Source organism: Zalophus californianus, chromosome 6 (assembly GCF_009762305.2).
Source record: "Zalophus californianus isolate mZalCal1 chromosome 6, mZalCal1.pri.v2, whole genome shotgun sequence".
NCBI classification, from domain to species: Eukaryota; Metazoa; Chordata; class Mammalia; order Carnivora; family Otariidae; genus Zalophus; species Zalophus californianus.
This window is the reverse complement of record NC_045600.1, coordinates 100,110,080-100,128,472: the sequence shown is the minus strand read 5'-3', so window position 1 is coordinate 100,128,472 and position 18,393 is coordinate 100,110,080. Positions and strand designations below refer to the sequence as shown.

General features: G+C 44.5%; 1 protein-coding gene across 8 annotated transcripts; it reads right to left on the bottom strand.

Moving 5' to 3' along the window:
* Positions 1-6,891: 6,891 nt before the first annotated feature.
* Positions 6,892-16,405, bottom strand: GCNT3 (glucosaminyl (N-acetyl) transferase 3, mucin type). Of its 8 annotated transcripts, none has more exons than XM_027569262.2 (4): positions 16,268-16,396; positions 15,190-15,583; positions 12,023-12,210; positions 6,892-9,952 (listed from the first exon to the last, which is right to left on the bottom strand). In XM_027569262.2, the coding sequence occupies exon 4, from the start codon at positions 9,890-9,892 to the stop codon at positions 8,576-8,578; it is 1,317 nt and encodes a 438-aa protein (XP_027425063.1). In that variant the 5' UTR covers positions 9,893-9,952; positions 12,023-12,210; positions 15,190-15,583; positions 16,268-16,396; the 3' UTR covers positions 6,892-8,575. The 8 variants fall into 8 exon arrangements, with proteins under 8 accessions (XP_027425063.1, XP_027425065.1, XP_027425060.1 ...); XM_027569264.2 differs by lacking the exon at positions 12,023-12,210 and adding an exon at positions 11,869-11,980; XM_027569259.2 differs by having other exon boundaries at positions 15,260-15,583.
* Positions 16,406-18,393: the final 1,988 nt, after the last annotated feature.

Here is an 18,393-nt window from a genome sequence, read left to right as displayed (position 1 = left end):
TGATTTCAGCTCAGGTCATGATCTCAGGGCCGTGAGAGTGAGCTCCACATCAGGCTCCATGTTCAGCTTGGAATTCTCCCTCTCCCTCTCCCTCTGCCCCTTCCCCCACTGCACTTTCTCTAAAATAAGTAAATATTTTTTTAAAATGATACCAATGCCCTACGTACACCAATTTGTCAGTAGGTAAACTATTCAGTGTTCTAAAAGCTGACAATGGGAAATTACTTCAGTGGAATAATACAGTTAGAAAAGTTTTGCTTTATAGAAAAATTTAAAGAAAGATTTGTAGAATTAAGATGTCTCCATTTTGCAATCCATTATGAAATAACAGCAATGATCATCAATGGCTGCTGAAACAATTAGGTGAGAGAAGGTTATGGGGAATTCATAATCAGGCTGACAACATCCAAACCCCACAGTTCAATCAATTCCATCATTTAAAAAAAAAAAAAAAAAAGACATGTGCCTCCTGATGGGATGCAACAAGAAATACAAAATACCATCTATGACATTCTCTTGACAAAATTTCAAAACTGAGTCTGCTGAAGCCTAGATCTAAGTACCAGTTTACAAGAAATATTTGGGACAGGAATATGTTCAGTGATAATAACTGATGGGATCCTATCAGCAGAATCCTAAATATAGGAAACTATAGAGGGAAAAGACCTAGCGTTTGTTCAACAAGTTGCCAAAAATACAAAAAAAAAAAAAAAAAAGCACAAGGAGAAATCTATAAAGACTTGAGGGTTCAAATGTCACTGTTTCTGTAAACCTTTAAGAGACTTCTTAAAATAGAACTAATCCCTCACTTCAAAGCAGTCCCAACACATGAAGAACACGACTCTCCACTATACCCCTGATATCATTCCAGCATCATCCTCTGTCCTCCCACCTTACTCCAGTTAAATTTCACGGCCCATCATTATGATCACTCCCTTGCACATAACATCAACTCCTTTGCCTCTCTCTCATACTTGCTTGGATAAATCATGAGCCTGGGTAAATCCTGCTCTATGTGCCTGTACTCTTGCTGCTGAATGTGGATGAATGGCTGATTTCTTTTTAGACTCACTCTCCTTAATGTCATTGGATCCTTAATGCTGCCTGGCATCATTTTCCCCCACTTGGTCTGGCTTCTTGTCCAGTTTCCAATTTGATTCAATCATACCTTCTCCTCTTCCCAAACACTTCCAATATCTCCTCCATCCTCATCTGATAAAATCATCTTGCCCTTCCAAGATGTCCATCGACAGATGAATGGATAAAGAAGATGTGGTATATATACACAATGGAATATTATGCAGCCATCAAAAGGAATGAGATCTTGCCATGTGCAACGACATGGATGGAACTGGAGGGTGTTATGCTGAGTGCAATAAGTCAATCAGAGAAAGACATGTATCATATGACCTCACTGATATGAGGAATTCTTTTTTTTTTTTTAAAGATTTTATTTATTGGGGGCCTGGGTGGCTCAGTTGGTTAAGCGACTGCCTTCGGCTCAGGTCATGATCCTGGAGTTCTGGGATCGAGTCCCACATCGGGCTCCCTGCTCAGCGGGGAGTCTGCTTCTCCCTCTGACCCTCCTCCCTTTCATGCTCTCTCTCATTCTCTCTCACAAATTAATAAAATCTTAAAGAAAAAAAAGATTTTATTTATTTATTTGACAGAGAGAGACACAGCAAGAGAGGGAACACAAGCAGGGGGAGTGGGAGAGGGAGAAGCAGGCTTCCCGCGGAGCAGGGAGCCCGATGCGGGGCTCGATCCCAGGACCCTGGAATCATGACCTGAGCCATAGGCAGACGCTTAACAACTGAGCCACCCAGGCGCCCCTGATATGAGGAATTCTTAATCTCAGGAAACAAACTGAGGGTTGCTGGAGTGGTGGGGGGTGGGAGGGATGGGGTGGCTGGGTGATAGACACTGGGGAGGGTATGTGCTATGGTGAGCGCTGTGAATTGTGCAAGACTGTTGAATCACGGATCTGTACCTCTGAAACAAATAATGCAATATATGTTAAGGAAAAAAAAGAAGAAGATAGCAGGAGGGGAAGAATGAAGGGGAGTAAATTGGAGGGGGAGACGAACCATGAGAGACGATGGACTCTGAAAAACAAACTGAGGGTTCTAGAGGGGAGGGGGTGGGGGGATGGGTTAGCCTGGTGATGGGTATTAAAGAGGGCACGTTCTGCCTGGAGCATTGGGTGTTATGCACAAACAATGAATCATGGCACACTACATCAAAAACTAATGATGTAATGTATGGTGATTAACATAACAATAAAAAAATTTTAAAGAAAAAACATCATCTTGCTATTTCACTGAACAAAATAAAGGTAATAATCAAAAGAGAACTTCCAAGACATCCAAATGGCTAATAAACATAGGAAAAGCTACTTAACATCATTAGTCATCAAATGCAAATTAAAGCCACAATCTGATACCACCACCACTCACCAGAATGGCTAAAATGACAAAGCCAGATAGTAATATAGGCATTCCTCAGAGATATTGCGAGTTGGGTGCCAGACCACTGCAATATAGCAGATAGTGCAATAAAGTAAGTCAAGTTAATTTTTTGGCTCCCCAGTGCAAATAGAAGTAACAATTATGCTATATTGTGGTCTGTTGGGTGTGCAACAGAATTATGTCAAAAAAAAGTACACACCTTAATATGAAAATACTTTATTGCTAAAAAATAAAATGCTAACCATCCTCTGAGCTTTCAGCAAATTTTTGCTGGTGGAAGGTCTTTGCCTCGAAGATGGCTGCTGACTGATCAGGATGGGGGTTGCTGAAGTTGGGGTGGCTCTGGCAGCTTCTTAAAATAAGACAATGACGAAGTTTGCCCCATCTATTTTGACTCCTCCTTTCACAAAGAATTTCTCTGCAGCATGCAAAGCAGTTTGACGGCATTTTACTCACAGTACTTCCTTCAAAATTGGAGTCAGTCCTCTGGCCGCTGATTTATCAACTAAATGAGTGTAATAATATTCTAAACCCTTTGTTGTCATTCCAACAATCTTAACAGAATCCTCATCAGTAGACTCCACCTCAAGAAACCGCTGATCACCATAACAAATATAATAATAATGAAAAAGTTTGAAGTAGTGCCAAGAATTACCAACATGTGACGCAGACATAAAGTGAGCAAACGCTGTTGGAAAAACAGCACAAGACTCCCTTGACGTAGAATTGCCACAAACCTTCAATTTGTGTGAAAAAGAAGCACAATTCAGGGAAACACAAAAAAGCAAGGGATGCCTGTAGTAATGAGGAAGCAAATGGGACTTTCAACACCTTTCTGGTGGGAGCTGAATGGGTCGGTCATGTTGTAAAACTGCATGACACTATTCACTAACGTCGAGCATGTGTATACATAGGGCCCATGAGTTTCTCCCCAGATGTGTACCCAACTGAAATGTATACATGTTGTCTATAAAACAGGTTCCAGAAGGTTCGCAGGAGCCTAACTCAGACAAAAGCTAGAAACAACCCAAATGTTCATGAACACTAGAATGAATAAACTATGGTATATTCGTATAATGGAGTATCGCACAGCAGGGAGGATAAATGAACTACCACTACCCACAGCAACACAGGTTAGGACTCATGTCGAGGTGAAGGAGCCGTAAGCAAAAGAGAATATATAGTACTTACAAGAAGTTCAAAGGCAGGCCAGATCATCTATGGTGTCAGGACTGCAGGTACTTTTGCAGCAGCATGCAGAGTCGCTGGAAAGGGATACAGGAGCACTCTGGATTGCCGATAACGTTCCATCTCCCGACCTGGGTTCTAGTTACACAGGTGTGTTCATTTCGTAAAAATTATCGAGCTACTGATTTGGGATTTTTGTACTTTCCTGTATGTGTATTATACCTCAGATAAAATGTTAATGAAAGGAGAGAATGACACTCCACAAACTGACACCACCACAGGGACCCATCTATGGGCATCCGAGCCCATCCTCCCTGCCTTCACGCCTGTTACTGGGGCGAACTGTTGTTCATGCTTCTGTCAAAGACAAGCCTTTCCTCCTGTGCCCCCACAGAATTACCCCCTCTCTTCACAAGGATGCCACTCTGGTCTCCCTTCTCGTTCCTACACCTTTTCTCTCGACTAGATCTTTCCCATCAACCTACAAACACGCTCTCACTTTTCTAATTTTTAAGACCACCTTCTCATCCCTCAGTTACTGTAGTTTTTCCCCTTCTCTTAGGCTAAAGCAAAACTCAAAACAATCATCTATACTTGCTGATTCCAGATTAGTTCTAATACTCTTCTTTGAACCACTCCAATCATGTTCTCCCCTCCATGCTCCACAAAGGCTGATCTTCTCATCCACTGTTAAGTCCAACGGTCACTTCATCATCATCTTCCATGATTTTCAGCCGCTTGAGGCATAACCATCAAACTCCCTCTTTCTCAAATCACTTTCTCCTCTAGGCTTCCAGAACACTGCATACCCAATATGCCTTCTACCACACTAGCTGCTTCGTTCCAACTTTCTTTTATGGGTTCCACCTTATCCCCTGACCTCTCGTTTTGGAGACCCTCCGAACTCATCTGGGGGCTTCTTCTCTGTTTTCTTATCCAGTGTCATATGCACCCTGTGTAAGTGGAGGAATGCCAGTACAGTGTCTCCAGTCTGGATCTTTCTGCCACTCCGGTTCCTCACACATTCGTCTCCTCAGCATCTCTACCCAGATGTCTAACAGGCATCTCCAATTTTGTATGTGCAACATCAAACTCCTGTCTTCCCCTAAGAACCCACTGACCGATTTCCCATCTTGGTTAATGGAAACTATCCTTCCAACTGATCATCAGGACAAAACCCTTGGAGACATTCTTAACTTTGCCATTTCTCTCATAAACAAACAACCTGTCAGCAAATCCTCAGACAACCTTCAGGGCATTTCCAGAATCTGAGCATTCTCACCATCTCCACTTCTGTAACCCTGGTCTAAGCCAACATCACTAGGTGCCAGGATTACTGCCATAACCTCCTAGCTGGCCTCCCTTCCCCCCCCACACACACACAACCAAACCCCCTGCCAGTCTGTTCTCGGTGCATTAAAATGTTAACCAGATCATGTCAGTCCTCTGCTCAAAACCTTCGGGTGGCCCATTTTGCTCAAAGACAAATTCCATGTAATAGGGAAGTAGCCCCTTCTCCCTGTACTGTTACCCTACTCCATGGCCTCCTTGCCATTCCTCAAATGAGGCAGACCAGCTCCTACTTCAGGGCCTTGCAAGTCTCCTCTTGGCCTAGAGGCTCTTCCCCCATTTATCATCATGGATCATACCTTCATCCTCTTCAGATCTTGACTCAAAAGCCACTTTTTCATCGAGGGCCTCCCTGCCCACAGCTTTTACAATGTTAAGCACTCTCCCTTTTCCACCCCACTCTCCTAAGGTCTCCATCACTTCCTTCAATTTCTCTCTAGCACCGCCTCCTTCTAACGTAAGTATGTATGACTTATCTGTTGGCAGCCAGTTTCCTGACAGTATGTGAACAACAGGAGCTTGAGGATTTCTGTTTTGTTGACTGCTCTATCCCCCAGTGTCATGAACAATGCCCAGTAAATAGTAAGAGCTTAGTTAATATTTGTGGAATGAACACAGGAGTTATGTCAATCCTTGTCAGAGGCTTCACAGAGATGGGAACTATATCTTAAGCATCTTTGTAATAAATGACTGAATGAATGGAAGAAAGAAGAACAGGCCTTCAGTCCAATTAAGGTACTTAAGGTAGGCAGTGTATTTAATTGTTCTTTCCATTTTTATTTTTAAATTTTCTCTAAAGATTTTATTTATTTAAGAGAGCGAGCGAGAGAGAGAGCACAAGCAGCGGGAGTGGCAGGCAGAGGGAGAGGGAGAAGCAGACTCCCCGCTGAACAGGGAGCCCGATGTGGGGCTCAATGCCAGGACCCTGAGATCATGACCTGAGTCAAAGGCAGAGGCTTAATCAGCTGAGCCACCCAGGTGCCCCGTTCTTTCCATTTTTAATGCAAATACTTGATCTCCCCATATAAATCAGGCCATTTGTTTCCAAACAACTGTTGGGATTGTTACCAACTACCTTTTCTTCCTTCCTTAAATTTTCACTCAATCAAGAGCAAAGATTACAATAGGCAGAGTGTGCAACAAAATATAGTTATTAAAGCAATGCTTACCAAATCAAAGAGAGGAAATATTCAAACTTTGAGAGGTAATACAAACATCATTGCTCAACTCACTTATGATTGTTCTTGATCAAAGTTTAAAGGAACAGGTATGACTCAGAAAGGAAAAATCAATAGATATGATAGTTTAATCGTATGATTTCGAAAAATCAATAGATATAATTTAATCGTATGATTTCGAAAATCATATGATTACGATAGTTTAATCGTATGACTCAGAAAGGAAAAATCAATAGATATGATAGTTTAATCGTATGATTTCGAAAAATCAATAGATATGATAGTTTAATCGTATGATTTTGAAAATCGTATGATTACGATAGTTTAATCGTATGACTCAGAAAGGAAAAATCAATAGATATGATAGTTTAATCGTATGATTTCGAAAAATCGTATGATTTCGATAGTAAAATCGTATGATTTTAATCGTATGATTTCACTAAACAAATGAGGGAGAAATTTGACCCTTCTGATATGAAGACCTCCTGTTATTAAATAAAGAGCACCTCCTATTCACCCGAATATATTTCTAGAGAAAATTTCAGTGCGTGGAAAATTCCAACAACTTATTCCCCCCCCCAAAATAACAAGATCACATTTTTATCTTTTTAATTTATATTTCAAAATTACAATTTATTTCACACTAAAATTTATAGAGGAAGTTGACCATGAGACCAAAGACCTGAGTTCTTTTCTCAGAACACCCGCACGCAGGGGAACATGTGCCCACTTCCCACAGCAGCAGGGCACCACCTTCCACCCCCCCCCACCCCCCAGGAGGAACAAGGACAGTCACAAAGGCTAGTAGCTGGAGAGGCCCATGATCCCCACAGCTGGGGACGGACCTCACAGGGCTCATCTGCTGAGCACGTGACTATTCACTGGTCGTCTCTGGCGGGGCTGGGAGCCGGCGAAGAGGAAAAGTACTGCGGCGTAGGTAAGGTGGGGTGGCGGTGCCCATCACCGGGGGGTACGACCTTACAAGTAACAACTGACAAACAAAAGAGTCACTGTGTCAGACACAGTGATAACTGTGTCAGAATACGTGGATGGCAGGGAAAGTCGACTGAGAGAAAACTTGATTAAGTGAATCACAATCAGAGATGAACACGTTAGTGACATCATGACCTCACAGGATCATTCAACTTGTGCATCCATCCCTTTTCCAGAGCACAGTGCAAGCAGAAGATCAGCTGCGCTCTGTATAAGATATGCCTGTCTTTTTATAGAACATCCCCCGCCCCTCACAGACAAAGAGCCAGTTGCCTTCCAATTGTCTGATACTTGTCTCTGGAGCTTCAGAAAGAAACCTTTCACTGGGTAACATTTGTTGGGGGTGGGGGAGAGGTTGGACGGTGGTGCACACACAACGGGTCTCCCCACAAGGAAATGTATAAATCCCAGAACTACAAATAGTGACACTCCCATTCCTATACTTCAGACAGACGTTTGACTGACAAGGCCTAACTTGGGATGCCCAGGCTTCCTGCTTTAGCAAGATGGTCCTAGTTCATTCTTGTTTCCCAACATAACTATTACTAGTGCAGCACCCTGCCCCCACTGAAATGTGTTCCCGTTTGGACAATAAATTATATGGTGGCCTTACCTAAATTGCTATTATCTTTGTTATAGAACATTAAGCTTTGGCTGTGAAGCTGGCAAATTAGTGCTGTTAACTGTCTCATAAGGATATGGGTGGTCACATTGGTTAAACTGCCCTGCTTTTTCCCTTACAGAGAAGTCATAAATCTGTCAATGTAAACGAAATGAGGAGGGCTTTTAATAATGAAAGAATCAGTTCTGTTCCTCTATATTCTTTTGAATCTGCTATTTAGACACCCTGCCATGAGCGCTTTGGAATAATGGAGATTAGTTACGAGAAAAAGTGTTCCACTTTTATCTTATTTCTGGCTTACTAGACAAAAAGCAGAGGTAAGGGCTTTGAATCAAGAGCTATTTATTTTTAAGTTAATAATACAAAAGGCCCTCTCTTTCCATTAAAGTCCCACCCCACCCCCACTACCAAGCCTAGAATTATTAGAACCAGCGTCTCCACAGAGTAGAAAAGCAGACACCAAGCATTCAACTGAAATCCGGGTCCCCTGCCACACTGCCCTCCCTTCCTCTCCCAAATAGCTGGCTCTTACTCTGACTCTGTGAGAATGTCAGTGGGGAAGCTATTAGGAGTGGGGTGAGTGCACACCCAGTGTTCACCCGGGACAGCAAGTTGTAAGGCAGGAGATCTACTTACCCACACTCCCATAGCAACCCCCTGACTTGGGGATGCCAAGAATTCCAGAGCCCTGGTCCCCCACCTCACTGTCCCAGCACCCCCTGGGCATGTTTGCACATGTTCCTGCCCCACAGGTAGCACTTCTCTGATAGGGTATCTCAGAGTTTAGTCCCATAGATGGCCTTATAACGTAAGTACTCTTCTAAGCACTGAAGAACATTGTCATCCACCTTTGGGTCAAACTTGTTAGCCAACAGGTGATGGTTTTGAAGAATCCAATGCAGGTCCCCCGTCCCATAAACACAGACAGACCGCTGGTGGGTTCCAGAGCAAGGTGCATAAGGTGCCCCCATACTGATGTCTCCCTCATGGCCTTGCCACTTGACCAGCCTGGCAATGGCTGTCATGTCGGAGATGTGAAACTTGGGGTGGTAGGGAACAGAACCCGGCATCCATGGTGCACGCTGAAGGGTGGCCCACAGATGTTCATCAGGGCTATAGGTGTCTTTCACCCACTCGATCAGTCGTTGGGACTTGGGGTTCTCCAAGACGTGCTGGACAAATTCTCGAGAAGCCACAATATAGGCATTCCCTGTGAACATAGGTATATTATCCGGGGGAGGATCCTTCATCTTGCTGGTTATGTACAATGTGTCTGTCACCTCATAGTGATATGTCCAGCGAGACCTTTTGTACTCAGTAGGTATTTCTGACTCCATACTGTTCTTCCCATTCAACATCTTGAGGGCCAGGACCATCTCGGCATTGGTCTTTATAGGAAAGTCCGTCCCACATGTATTCAGTAAGTATCTCCATGGCACTGAGCTCTGGAGCAAGTCCTCCATACAGTTTAGGTCAGCCTGCACCCTGGACCAGGAGGCATAAACCACCCGAACCAACTTACTGGCTATGAAGACATTTGGGAAGCACGACACAATCGCCTTGACTGCCTCTTTGAAAGTTTCTGGGGATTTCTCATCCACGTGGACACAGTATATGTTCTGAGGGGCATACAAAGCTCGCAGCAGTCTTTCAAAGTTCTCAATCTTCTCGTGGACCACCATAGAGTATGCAATAGGGAAGTCTAACTCTTCTTTGCTCAGAGGGAACCGTATGAACTTCCTTTCGGCCTTAAAGTGCTCACAGTCTCTGGTCATGTTAAGGTAGTCGGTGTCTGTGAAGGGCTCCCGCTTCTTCTTGACCTCCAGGTTGTCCAGGAGAGCCTCTGTCACTGCCTGCTGGTCCCCTCGGATGATTCCAGAACAGTTGATGGATCTCTTTGCTGGCAGCTTCAGGGACTTGTACAAGATGTCCCTACAGTGCTGGCTCCGAAAGTCCCTGGACTCCAGATCCAGGGACTCAAAGTCACATTTCAACCTGAGAGAAAACCTCAGAGCAACCACGGCCAGCAGCATATAGCAGCCCAGGGCCCACAGGTGATGCTGCTGAAAGGGCTTCTTCTTCCACCAAACCATCTTCACGGAATGAGAAACCAGCAGAGTTGGGGCACAGGGAAGGAGGAGATGGATGGAATCCTTGGACAGAACAAAATGCCTTCAATTACAAACTAACCCTGAATGTATTCACAGGAACATCAAGCTCAACTCCAAAGGGATATTTCTTCTCTAGACAAACATCCTCAGTCAAGACCTGCCTAGGAACCTCTTATCCCTGGCTTGTTGACAGAGGTCTATAATCTGACCCTACAAACAAGCCATTCATGCTGGGATCAGGATCTGGCCCCACCTCTGCCCCAAGAGAAAAGGAAAGGGAAGCGGAACTGAGCACCTGCTGACGTTGAGGTGTAAGGAGTAAGAGGAAGTCCCTGCCCGCCTTTCATTCCATCACCTCCCCCGTCCAAACCTTTACCACCCTGTTTCTAACATAGCTCTTATCTGGGGCCTAGAACTCCTAATCAGTTTAGAGAGACACTCCATGAAATTCAGACTCTCAGCCATCTGTTCTAAAAATCCAAAGATTTAAATCCTTTTAAAAGAAAAAGTATAGGGGCATCTGGCTGGCTCAGTTGGGACAGCATGCAACTCTTGATCTCAGGGTCATGAGTTTGAGCTCCACGTTGAGTGTGGAGATGATTTAAAAATAATTAAACTTTTAAAAATAAATAAAATAAAAAGTACATTTCTTGCTTGTGTTTGGCAATTTGTGTATTAGGCTGCTTTCACCACATAGAATTCATTGGTTAATTTGCAACGATGTGGATGGAACTGGAGGGTGTTATGCTGAGTGAAATAAGTCAATCAGAGAAAGACATGTATCATATGACCTCAATGATATGAGGAATTCTTAATCTCAGGAAACAAACTGAGGGTTGCTGGAGTGGTGGGGGGTGGGAGGGATGGGGTGGCTGGGTGATAGACATTGGGGAGGGTATGTGCTATGGTGAGTGCTGTGAATTGTGCAAGACTGTTGAATCACAGATCTGTACCTCTGAAACAAATAATGCAATATATGTTAAGAAGAAGAAGAAGATAGCAGGAGGGGAAGAATGAAGGGGAGTAAGTCGGAGGGGGAGACGAACCATGAGAGACGATGGACTCTGAGAAACAAACTGAGGGTTCTAGAGGGGAGGGGGGTGGGGGGATGGGTTAGCCTGGTGATGGGTATTAAAGAGGGCACGCTCTGCGTGGAGCACTGGGTGTTATGCACAAACAATGAATCATGGAACACTACATCACAAACTAATGATGTAATGTATGGTGATTAACATAACAATAAAAAAATTTTAAAAAATTCATTGGTTAGATGTGGTATCTAGCCACCCTTTTAAAAAAATGTTCTTAAAGAAGTACAAAAAATTGGATATGATCCAACAAATGCATTGGAATCATTCATAGAGATAACTCAGTCAATCCAAATTTTAAAATATATCTACACTCAGAGACACACAGAGCTATGCATATACAATAATTAATGAGTGCTTTCTATGGGCCAGAAATATTTCTTTACATTGTCCAATTTAATCTTCACAACGTACCTGAAGTGGAATATTACTAGGCCTCTTTCACAGATAGGAAAACAAATGCTAAATAACTTGCCAAGTATCATGTATGTTTTAAGAAGCAAATACGGGACTCATCCCCAGTTTTTTTGTCTGCAAGGCCAATACTTCTTCCTTCAAACCATAGCCACCTTTTAAATAATACAATACAGGGTTCTGGATACCATTAAAGAAAACCAGATGATATAAAGAAAAAAATCCCAGGCGCCTGGGTGGCTCAGTTGGTTAAGCAACTGCCTTCGGCTCAGGTCATGATCCTGGAGTCCCGGGATCGAGTCCCGCATTGGGCTCCCTGCTCGGCGAGGGGCCTGCTTCTCCCTCTGACCCTCCCTGCTCTCATGTACTCTCTCTCTCTCTCTCATTCTCACTCTCTCAAAATAAATAAATAAATCTTTTAAAAAGAAAAAAAAAAAAAAGAAAAAAATCCCTTACAGGAGAGAAACAAAATGTGACAAATCCTCCCGACAAAGACTGTTTTCCTTTGTTGTGTCCTCTTTCTAAGCATAATATGGTGTCCTTCTTGTTCGTAACTTTTTATGGGACTCTAAGAAGAAGAAAAAAAATGAAAGATTAAGAAAATTCTCACCTTTTTAATAGTTTTGTTCTTGCTTAGGAAAGATCACTTGCCAGGGTGTATATGTCTCCAAGGGAAGATTGATTGGAATCCAATAGAAGCAAATGTGAACACCATATCCCCTTCTTCTAACCCCTCCAAAATATGGTTTCTGATATTCACAGGAGGTCCACAGACAGTCTCAGGCTCCTCCTCAGTCTCTGCAAAGGAGAGAGCCGCAGGTGGCTCTATCACTCACCTTCCAACTTCCTGCTCTCAGATAAGAGCACAAGCTCACAAGTATTCAGGAACATATTCTCAAGAACTAATCATTCAGGGGGGTGAATAAGGCAGTAAGAAAATGCCGGCAGTATCTTCAAGCAGGTATTTCTTTCGTGTTTTTTTTTTTTTTATTTAAGATTTCATTTATTTATTTGACACAGAGAGAGCAAGAACAAGCAGAGGGCATGGCAGAAGGAGAGGGAGAAGCAGGCACCCCGCTGAGCAGGGAGCCCCACATGGGGCTCGATCCCAGGACCCTGAGATCGTGACCTGAGCCAAAACCAAGATTCGGACGCTTAACCGACTGAGCCATCCAGGTGCCCAGCAAACAGGTATTTCAACCAGAACAGCCCAGTTTGTAACCATGCTCTCCTGCCACAAAACCATTCATAAAAACCTGTCAATGCTCGGGGCACCTGGGTGGCTCAGTCGTTAAGCGGCTGCCTTCGGCTCAGGTCATGATCCCAGGGTCCTGGGATAGAGTCCCACATCGGGCTCCCTGCTCAGCGGGAGTCTGCTTCTCCCTCTCCCACTCCCCCTGCTTGTGTTCCCTCTCTCACTATGTCTCTCTCTGTCAAATAAATAAATAAAATCTAAAAAAAAACCCCAAAACCTGTCAAAGCTCACACAAGAACTTGAAAGCTTTCCCACTCCACACCCCTTAGCAAAGAACCATAGAAACACAGGCACGCCCCTGGAATCCAAGTATCACTCCTCTTTTGTTCCCTGAACATTACAAGAGTGAAGCAATAAAAACAAAAACTTTTTTATACTTAAAAAAAAGTTTTTACAAAAAAAAACCCCTTTTTTACTTAGAAAAAACATTGCTTAAAAAAACCCCTTTTTTTACTTAGAAAAAGTTTTTACTTAAAAACCAGAGTTTGTTCTCCAAATGACAATTGCTTAAAAAAAAATCCATTTACCTGTCATTCATTATTGTTAATAATCTGTGAGTTGTAGAAATACCCACAGGGTTCCAGTTCTCACTGATGTCTGTGAGTCTAAGGTCTTGGCAGTGGAAGGAATGGACTAGTGCTATGGACCTCCGGACTTCAGTAAGAACCCCATGGGGTGGTTTGGAAAACACAGGGTGGAAAATGCCTTCTTCGAAGCTGCTCACTCTGTTTGCCACTGTTTCTCTCCTGAACCCAACCCCCGCTCTAACAAAGCATTCCTGGCCAAATATTTGAGGGAGCAAATTTAATATAAAGAACTTAACTAGATATAAAGTTTAATAGATAACTGTAGGGCAGAGGGAGGGGGTGTTAGAACACCCTAAATTAGGGAAGTAGAAATTGCTGGAAGTAGCTACCACTCCTAGGCTGCCCATGATCACGCAGCTAGAAAGTGACAGAGCCAGGATTCAGGCTGGAGGAAGGAAGAAAAGATTGGGGAATTTTTTAATTTAAAATTTGGGAAGAAGGCTGCCAACAAGCTGAAACTCAAGACCTCTCAGATGGGTACACCACCAGCTACTCAACTGGTGCTGGGGTCTCTGACATTGGAGGAGGAGCCCCAGGCTGAGATCCCAACCTCTCCCGAGGTGGCTGACGTCTCTGCCCACCATTACTGTACCTGGATTCAGTGCAGTTACATAAAGAAACTTCCCCTGGGAGATAAACAGGCGTTGACATGGTGATGCTCACAGAAGCAGGAAGTGACGGACAGCAAGCAAGCAGGAAATCCCGCGTCCAGCCCCACCGGCTCCCTCCAGCGCCCCCTGTAGGCCGAGCCTTATGGGGGGGGGCGGGGGGATCGGGGGGGGGGCGGGGGGGGGGCGGGGGGGGGGCAGAGCCGGCAAAGCAGAAATCTTAACTGATTCCAAAATGCGGGCTTCATCTGAAGACAATAGCATAATAACGGAGATCGGTCACAGTTACCTTCTAACTACAAGAATTGTTCATGCGGCCCCCAGTACAGCCTAGGGAACTTAGGTCTTTTCTTTTTTTGGACCTCGTCTGTCTGTTTCTGACTATAGATGGAGACGGGCCAACGGCAAGGGAGCCATATCGGGTCATCTGTGCTCCCGCTTTTATTGGCCCTACTCCACTGGCTCTGTCTTCTGTCAGCTACCATCATTCAGAGTCTGTGTGGCTCTCGGTTTTGAGCTGTGACATTTCTGAGGCAAACAGGATTAAAGGGCAAACGCTTGTTTGGGTATCTCAATCTACAAAAATCTATCCAATTTCTTTATATATGACTTTTCTTTGACGGGCCCCTCAAAGTCCCACCTTCTTTCCCGTAAAAATCATACCACAGAATCTCTCAATAAAAAGAAAATATTTTGAATATTTGATTGTTAAGGTAACCAAAATAGGTATCCATGCTTATTTGCTAAATATTTGCTAATATAACATTAACACCTTGTAAAATAAGACAAAATCAGAAAGGGAGACAAACCATAAGAGACTCTTAACTCTAGGAAACAAACTGAGGGCTGCTGGAGGGGAGGTAGGTGGGGGGATGGGGTAATTGGGTGACGGGCACTAAGGAGGGCACGTGAAGTAATGAGCACTGGGTGTTATATGCAACTGATGAATCACTAAAGTCTTCCCCTGAAACTAATAATATACTCTATGTTAATTGAATTTAAATTTTAAAAACATTAACAAATTGTAGATATATGGCTGATACATGGCTAGATACATTAACAAGATGTAGATATAGGCTGAGATAACCTTCATATTAGTAATACCAAGGGAGTAGTAGTTACAGGCTTACCCGGGTTTTGGCAAGACAGAGCGAGGTCTGAATCCTGGCTCTGTCACTTTCTAGCTGCGTGATCATGGGCAAATTCTGTAATCTGTCTATGCTGCACTGACTTCCTTTGTGTAACTGGGACTAATACCGATACCTATTTTATAGGATGGCTGTGAGGATTAAACATGGTAACACGTATGAAAGACTTGGCTTAATACCTGGCATATGTAGGCCCTTGATGAGGGTTACAGAGGCTCCCGCCAGCCCACAAAGGCCTCTTTTACTCACAGAATAGCTCAAGGACGGTACAAGTAACATTCTTGAACTCTGGACCAAGCAAAAGTACTGATGCTGGTAATGTTGCCAGATGGGTAGACCAGAGAAAAGACCTGAAATTGTCCCCTTCTCTGTGCCCTGGAAGAGACTGCGTTGTAGGTGGTCAGCGGGAGCACTGCAGGGCTGAGGGATGAGCTGCAGCTGAGACCAGGAGGTGGAGGCCAGGGGACGGGATGGCTGGAGGTACAGGGAAATCATGAGCCAGGCAACCTGCAGCAGCCACTCGGAGGGACATTTGGTATGGTCACACCTTCCACCCTTTAAGTCCACGTTGGCCTTGAAGAGAAAGTAGAGAGCACCGGCAAGTGGGAGGGCCCAGCCCCAGAGTGCCGGGGAACCAGGCTCTTTTCAAGGCAGGAACCCAGACCCGGAGCCCAGAACCCCTTCATTATAAGGTTTCTTTTACCCCTGCTGAGACGAAAAGGCAGAGCCAGAGGATCCTGGAGGCAAATATATCTGAGAGTTCAGGATGACGGGAGGACAGTTAGAAGTCCCAAGCACTTTCTGAAAATGATGAGGGCACTCACCTTTCTCGACCATCAAAAATAAAAGCAACATGAAACCAGATCATAAGAACGTCCAACACAGGCCTGAGTTCCCATGATGACCACAGCTATCTTTGCTACTTCAGAAACAGTAAGACTCAGGAGTTGAGCCTCCCTGCTGGGCAAATAGCTTTGCTTGCATCCCCTGAGTTTTGAATTAAAAATCCTTAGATGTTTGTGGGAAGGGCTAGGAGTTCTATCAATAGGGAACAGAGAAACTAAGCCAGGCTTATCAGGGAGAATCTGGAAGAATCCAGGGGAGTTTAGCATTAACTTGGATGGAGGCTCGGGGACCCCCTACAGTCCTAACAGTAGGGTCAGAGGAGGGCCCGGGTAGCCAGAATCCAACCATTTTAAACTGAATTAACAAATTGGCAGATGCCCCCTTTCACTTATTTTATATGGTGGTGTTTACCTCTGCGAAGTATCAGCTTTGTCTTCTCATTAGGCTGTAGCTCCTGGAAATCATGTCCTTGCTCGCTCAGCACCCAGCATGGGACTCTAAGGCTTCCCAGAAGAGAAATGTCCCAGCAGACAGCAAGGGCCACCCCACTGACTGACAGGAGAACATGACTCAGGGAGGCAGAAAGGAAGAACAGATAAGCAGGCACTAAGTCAGGTTATTGTGTTACTAGATGGGCTGGAGCTGGGGTTTGAAAGGAGCCAAGGTTCTGAGGAAGATGGGGTTCAGGTGCTTTGAGCTTCTCTTATAGGTTCTAGGTCCGTGGGATCCTCGGGAAAATGGGGCTATGATATCTGGCCACACAGAAGCGGTTAAAAGACCCGATAGGATCAGCTTTATCTCGATTCAGGGCTGGCAGTGTGCCCTGGACACACCCCACAACCTGGAGTAAAAGGGAAAAGAGATTCAAGAAAGAAAAAGGAACGCTTCCCCCCCGCCCCCCGCCCCGCCGCGGAATTCAGTCTGTACCTATTCGCTAAATGCAGAGGAGACTTCCCAAAGTAGGAAAGAAAGTCATTTCCTCAGGTGGACACAATCCCACTTGCTCCTTCCAACGCACAGCCCCAGGGCAGATCATCTGCTAAATTGTGAAGGAGGACTTCTGTGCTCCCTCTCTGTTTGGGTGGTGCCCCTTTTCTAGCAAAGCCAGGCTGCCCACTCCTCAGCACCACAGACCCAGAGGGCAGCCACAAGCCATGTTTTCTATCGCTCACCTCGTAAACCTGTCAAAATGCACTGGACCCTCACTGTGGCGCCCTGAGCTTCTGACTCCGTTCTGCCTCCCCACCCAGGCTAGCATGACATCCTGCAGATGGTAGATTCCCCCAAAATGTTTCCTGAATGGACAGCTGCCTCAGTGTCCCTGGGAGGGTCCTCTAAGTACTAGAGTCTTGGAACCTCGGCTTACAGGTGCGGCTGACCCTTGACCAAGAGAGTTTTGAACTCTGTGGGTCCACTTATGTATGAATTTCTTACAGTTCGGTACCATATATGTGTTTTCTCTTCCTTATGATTTTCTTCATAACATTTTCTTTTCTCTAGCTTACTTTAGTGTAAGAATAGAGCATACATCAACATCACCGATCATCAGGGAAATCCAAATCAAAACCTCAATGAGATACCACCTCACACCAGTCAGAATGGCTAAAATTAACAAGTCAGGGAACGACAGATGTTGGCAAGGATGCGGAGAAAGGGGAACCCTCCTAACACTGTTGGTGGGAATGCACGCTGGTGCAGCCACTCTGGAAAACAGTATGGAGGTTCCTCAAAAAGTTGAAAATAGAGCTACCCTATGACCCAGCAATTGCACTAGTGGGTATTTACCCCAAAGATACAAATGTAGGGATCCGAAGGGGCACCTGCACCCCAATGTTTACAGCAGCAATGTCCACAATAGCCAAACTATGGAAAGTGCCAAGATGTGCACCAACAGATGAATGGATAAAGACGGCATGGTATATATACACAATGGAATATTATGCAGCCATCGAAAAAATGAAATCTTGCCATGGGGCACCTTCAGCTCAGATCATGATCCCAGGGTCATGGGATTGAGCCCCACGTTGGGCTCCCTGTTCAGTGGAGAGCCTGCTTCTCCCTCTCCCTCTGCGTGCTGCTCTGCCTACTTGTGCTCTCTCTCTCTCTGTCGAATACATACATAAAATCTTTTAAAAAAATGAAATCTTGCCATTTGCAACGACGTGGATGGAACTAGAGGGTATTATGCTAAGCGAAATAAGTCAATCAGAGAAAGGCAATTATCATACGATCTCACTGATATGTGGAATTTGAGAAACAAGGCAGAGGATCATAGGGGAAGGGAAGGAAAAATGGAGCAAGACGAAACCAGAGAGGGAGACAAACCATGAGACACTCTTAATCTCAGGAAACAAACTGAGGGTTGCTGGAGTGGAGGGGGGTGGGAGGGATGGGGTGGCTGGAAGATGGACACTGGGGAGGGTATGTGCTATGGTGAGCGCTGTGAATTGTGTAAGACTGATGAATCACAGACCTGTACCCCTGAAACAAATAATACATTATATGTTAATTAAAAAAATTTAAAAAAGAATACAGCA